The sequence below is a fragment of the Notechis scutatus genome, chromosome 2 (assembly GCF_049901735.1).
Source record: "Notechis scutatus isolate UNSWTSFEM ecotype Mainland chromosome 2, rNotScu1.2, whole genome shotgun sequence".
NCBI lineage: Eukaryota > Metazoa > Chordata > Lepidosauria > Squamata > Elapidae > Notechis > Notechis scutatus.
Genome location: NC_142010.1, coordinates 25913491 through 25919011, shown reverse-complemented (window position 1 = coordinate 25919011; position 5521 = coordinate 25913491). Strand labels below are relative to the sequence as shown.

At 48.9% G+C, this 5521-nt stretch overlaps 1 protein-coding gene across 1 annotated transcript; it reads left to right on the top strand.

Annotated features, from left to right (window-relative positions):
• Positions 1 to 385: 385 nt before the first annotated feature.
• On the top strand, positions 386 to 1758 carry LOC148131940 (uncharacterized). The gene is given in 2 exon segments (XM_087952851.1): positions 386 to 1220; positions 1223 to 1758. Coding segments are annotated over 2 exon segments (1371 nt in total).
• Positions 1759 to 5521: the final 3763 nt, after the last annotated feature.

Sequence of the window (5521 nt, the reverse complement as noted above, 5' to 3'; positions counted from 1 at the left end):
GGATTCTTGAGGGAGGGAGTTTGGGAGAACTTTCAATGTGTAATTTCTGCGCCTTTTTGCCTCAGATCTTGATTTCCTTTCGTTGTGATCCCTTCAACTCGGCAAAAGTACATTTTCCTCTACCAAAGCGGAGTGGAGGGAGTTCTTTCTTAGGTACGTCTGCTGATCTGCCGGCAACTCTAAAAAGACCATAGACATATTTTTATTTACTCCCAGTAAATCCTTTTGAAGTTTTGGACGTTTGGCTCGAGACCCAGTGATTTAATTGGGGGATAACTGCCGGAATCCTGACCTCCGCATAACCAGCCATGCCCTCCGAGATATATTTTTGCTTCCGTGGAAGCTGTGCAAAGAAATGTCTAACCAAGGCAGAGAGCAAGAGGATATGGGAGCCGTGGCATCGTCTCGGGAGGAAACCAAATGGCTATCAGATTTGCAAATGGAGGAGCAGCCAGGCCGAGCCAGGTGGTTGTTAGGTGTGCGGCCAACGGAAAATCCTGACGACGTTTCCTCTGGAGTAACCGCTGCCAGACGCCGGTGTGGGGGAGCAGCTTGGCGGGAGGCAGACAAAAAAGACCTCCTACTGACCCAAGCCCTGCATCTCCTAACCGAAGCTCTTGAGAACAGGAGAGCTCAGGAAAGGTATGTTTTACCGGCGCGTGAAGAGAGGGGAGGAGAAGCCTCTGGTGATACCGAAGAAAAAACTCAAGCGGCTGCAGCGGCTCAAGGAGCTCCATCTGTGAGGAGGACAGCCCCCAGGAAGCGTCGAATTCCGAAGGTTCCCCCCTTGGAAGTAAAATACGGAGGAGATTCCCAAGATTTGGGATTCTTCCTAGCCCAAGTTTGTTATCACATGGAGGAGTACGGGGACGACTTTGCCTCAGAAGCAGCCAAAGTGAGGTGTGTCGCCAGGGCCCTGGAAGGGACGGCAGCACAATGGATGGTCTCCCTTTACAATGACGAGGATGCCCCCCAGCTGAGGGATTTCGACATGTTTATGACGGCCCTACGAGCCCAATTTGAAGACCCTCTTGCGGAACGTAAGGCATGGATTCGGATGAAAACCATAAACCAGGGGCGGAGGTCGGTGGCTGAATACACTCAGGAATTCCGGGACTTGGCGTGCCACATGCGTGGTTGGTCCCAGGAGGCCCTGCTGGAGGCCTACAAAGATGTCCTGAAGGAGGAGATCTACCAAAGGTGTATCTCCAGAGGGGGCCCTCAAGATGGTATATGCTGGCAGCTGATGTAGAGCTTGATCTGGCCAGAAACCGACGCCGTGGTGGCCTCAGCTGGAGTAGGCCTCCACCTACCACTCCCAGAGAGGTCCCTAAAGCTACAAAAAGTAGACCAACTGCGACACCCAAGTCCACGGCCTGTTTCCGATGTGGGAAGGAGGGGCATCGAGCTGCTGACTGCCGCACCAAACTCGAGTTCAAAGTGACGCCCGCCAGAGGGAAGAAAGTCGAAAAGCCTTCAGCCAAGTGCCGCGAAACGACCCCGAAGAGCGTGGAAATTGTTGAGTTGGCTCCTCCAGAAAAGGGGGAGTTGGGAACTCTGACTACCTCAGGGGAGAGCGAAACTCACTCCGACGACAACTCCTGGGTAAGTCGACAAGTGGGCCTCATGACCATCCTGGTGGAGTTAAGGGTGCCCTCATTTGGCACCCAAGGGAAGAAGTTGGATTCTGGGTGTACAAGATGTGTGATTAGCACAGAGGTGGTGGAGAAACTAGGGCTGATAACAGATAACAGATAATCAGAGTTGGAAGGTCATCTAGTCCAACCCCCTGCCCAAGCAGGAGACCCTACACCAGTGGTGGCTAACCTTTTTCGGCTCCCGTGCCGATAATTGCGTGCACACTTGCTTGCGCGCGCTTGTGTCCCAGTACCCAGAAGGCAATGCGTGCTGCCCCCCCACACCCTCCACCGTGCATGCGTGACTCCCTCCTTGCACGCCATGCGTCTGCACATGCCCACACAATTCCCCCTCATGCGCCGCACGTCTGTGCATGCGTGCATGTCTCCCACTCATCCCACCTCTGTCCCCTGCGCACGCACACCAGATACCTGAGATTTAGCTGTTGGGCGGCGGCATGCGTGGGCATGAGCATTTGGGCTCTTCAGGGCGACCTCTCGCGTGCCGGGGGAAATGGCTCTGTGTGCCACTTTCAGCACGCGTGGCATAGGTTCGCCAACACAGCCCTACACCATTTCTGACAAATGGCAATCCAATCTCTTCTTGAAAGTCTCAAGTGATGGCGCTCCCACAACTTCCGAGGGCAACTTCTGTTCCATGGGTTGATTGTTCTCACTGTCATTGTCCTTATTTCTAAATTGAATCTCTCCTTGTTCAGTTTCCATCCATTATTCCTTGTCTGGCCTACAGGCACTTTAGAAAATAGCTTGACCCCTTCCCTCCTCTCTGTTGCAGCCCCTCAAATATTGGAAGACAGCTATCATGTCTCCCTTGGTCCTTCTCTTCACTAGACTAGCCAAGCCCAGTTCCTGCAACCGTTCATTGTATGTTTTAGTCTCCAGTCCACTAATCATCCTGGTTGCTCTCCTCTGCACTTTTTCTAGAGTCTCAACATATTTTTTATGTGGTGTGGTGAACAAAACTGGATGCAGTAGTCTAGATGTGGTCTTACTAAGGCTTTATAGCAGGGGTGGGATTCTACCGGTTATGTCCACTTCTGTAGAACTGGTTGCTATGAAAAGCCCCAGAGAGCATACATAGAACTGGTTCTATGTCTGCTGCTGTTTTGGCCCACCTGCCCGCCCGGGCTCTTACCTGACCTTTATTTCCTGTGTTTTCAACAGCTGTTGAAAACGCAGGAAAAAAAGGGGTTTTCCAACCGCTGCGCACTTGCAGGCAGCGTTGCTCAGCTGTCCGGGCAGCTCAGCAGGTCGTAAAGTGCACTCGTGCGTGATGCAGAGCGACAGAACCGGTAGTTATACCGGTTGGATCCCATCCCTGCTTTATAGAGTGGTATTAGTACCTCCCTTGATCTCGATTGTATCCCTCCGTTTAGGCAGTTTAGGATTGCATTTGCTTTTTTGGCTGAGATTAAGAACATTGAAAATACCCATAGCACTTAGGTGGATCGGTGGCTGGGGGATGCACGGCTCATTTTGTAATGGAGCCAGTGGAAATGTGGATGGGGGACCACTGAGAGTCTTTGTGTTTTATCGTGGCCCCTGGGATGGAGCACTCCCTTCTACTCAGATTACCCTGGCTCCGGAAATGGAATCTGCCCAGGACAGAAGTCCTCACTGGAGAAGAGCCTAAAGCTAGGAATGATTGAGGGCAATAGAAGAAGAAGGGGACGACAGAGAATGGGGTGGTTGGATGGAGTCACTGAAGCAGTCTCCATGAGCTTAAAGGGACTCCAAAAGATAGTAGAAGACAAGAAGGCCTGGAGGAATGTTGTCCATGGGGTCGCGATGGGTCGGACACGACTTCGCAACAAACAACAACAGCAGAAATCCAATTTGTGCAACCATTCTTTATATGTTTTAGCCTCCAAATAATCTTTGCTGTAAATTTTATGCACTCTTTTCAGAGTCTCTACATCTTTTTTATAACATGGTGATCAAAACAGGATGCAGTATTCTATCAGGTCCAGCTGATAATAGAATAGGATCCTTTATTGGCCAAGTGTGATTTGTCAAGGAATTTGTCTTCAGTGCATAAGCTCTCAATGTACATAAAAGATATAAGTGATGAATCATAATCATAATCTAGTAAGACTCCTAATTCCCTCTCACACACAATGCCCTTCTTCTGTTTAGTCATGTCCATCTCCTGGAGGCTGCCTGGGCAAGTCCTTGCAGTTTTCTTCCTTCCTTCCTTCCTTCCTTCTTTCCTTCCTTCCTTCTTTCCTTCCTTCCTTCCTTCCTTCCTTCCTTCCTTCCTTCCTTCCTTCCTTCTTCCCCTTTCCTTCCTTCCTTCCCTTCTTTTCTTCCTTCCTTCTCCCTCCTCTGATTTCTCCTTCCTTCCTTCCTTCCTTCCTTCCTTCCTTCCTTCCTTCCTTCCTTCCTTCCATCCATCCTTCCTTCCTTGTTCCCCTTTCCTTTCTTCCTTCCTTTCCTTCTTTTCTTCCTTCCTTCCCCACTCTTCTGATTTCTCTTCCTTTCTTCCTTCCTTCCTTCCCCTCCTTCTTTCTTTCCTTCCTTCCTTCCTTCCTTTCTTCCTTCCTTCTTTCCTTCCTTCCTTCCTTCCTTCCTTCCTTCCTTCCTTCCTTCCGTTCCTTCCTTCTTCCCCTTTCCTTCCTTCCTTCCCTTCTTTTCTTCCTTCCTTCTACCTCCTCTGATTTCTCCTTCCTTCCTTCCTTCCTTCCTTCTTCCTTCCTTCCTTCCTTCCTTCCTTCCTTCCCCACTCTTCTGATTTCTATTTCCTTTCTTACTTCCTTCCCCCTCCTCTTTCCTCCTTCCTTCCTTCCTTCCTTCCTTCCTTCCTTCCTTCTTCCCTCCTTCCTTCCTTCCTTCCTTTCCTTCTTTCTTCCTTCCTTCCCCCTCCTCTGATTTCTCCTTCCTCCTTCCTTCCTTCCTTCCTTCCTTCCTTCCTTCCTTCCTTCCTTCCTTCCTTCCTTCCTTCCTTACCCACTCTTCTGATTTCTCTTTCCTTTCTTACTTCCTTCCCCTCCTCTTTCTCTCTCCTCCTTCCTTCTTCCTTCCTTCCTTCCTTCCTTCCTTCCTTCCTTCCTTCCTTCCTTCCTTCCTTCCTTCCTTCCTTCCTTTCCTCCTCCTCCTTCCTTCCTTCTTCCTTTTCCTTCCCCTCTTTCTCCTTCTTTTTCCTTCCTTACTCTCTTCCCATCTTTCCTTTTTCTTTGCCCTTTCTCTTTCCCCTTCTCCTTTCCTCTCTCTTCTCGGATGCTCAAAATGCAAAAGGGGAAACAGTCCCGAAAACATTTTGTTTTGTTTTTAGTTTGTTTTGCTAGCCCTCTGCCAGCGAAAATGAAGCCCCCGTTTTCCCTGGCAGAGGCACTGCGGACTGGTCTTTCCCCATTTCCAGGGTGGCCCCGCAGGCCTTGAGTTTCACACACACACGCACGTGTGCGTATGTATGTATGTATGTGTGTGTGTGTGTGTGTGTGTGTGTGTGTATGTGTGTGTGTATGTATATGTATATGTATATGTATGTGTATGTATATGTGTGTATATATATATATATATATATATATATATATATATATATATATATATATATATATATATATATATAAAAAAAAAACAGATGGCACACTAGGACACACCATATACCAGAAGAAAACACACACCAACCGCTACCTCAACGCCCAATCCCACCACCACCCAGCACAGATAAAGTCCGTGGCTAAAACACTAATTACCAGAACCAAACGCCTGGCAGACAAGACACACATTAAGACTGAACTATGCACCCTGACTAAAGTACTGACAGCCAACGGCTTCCACAAAACAAAATCACCAGCTTGATCCACAAAAACACACTGAAACATAATAGAGACCCAGAAGATGAACAGACCCATGGAACAGCT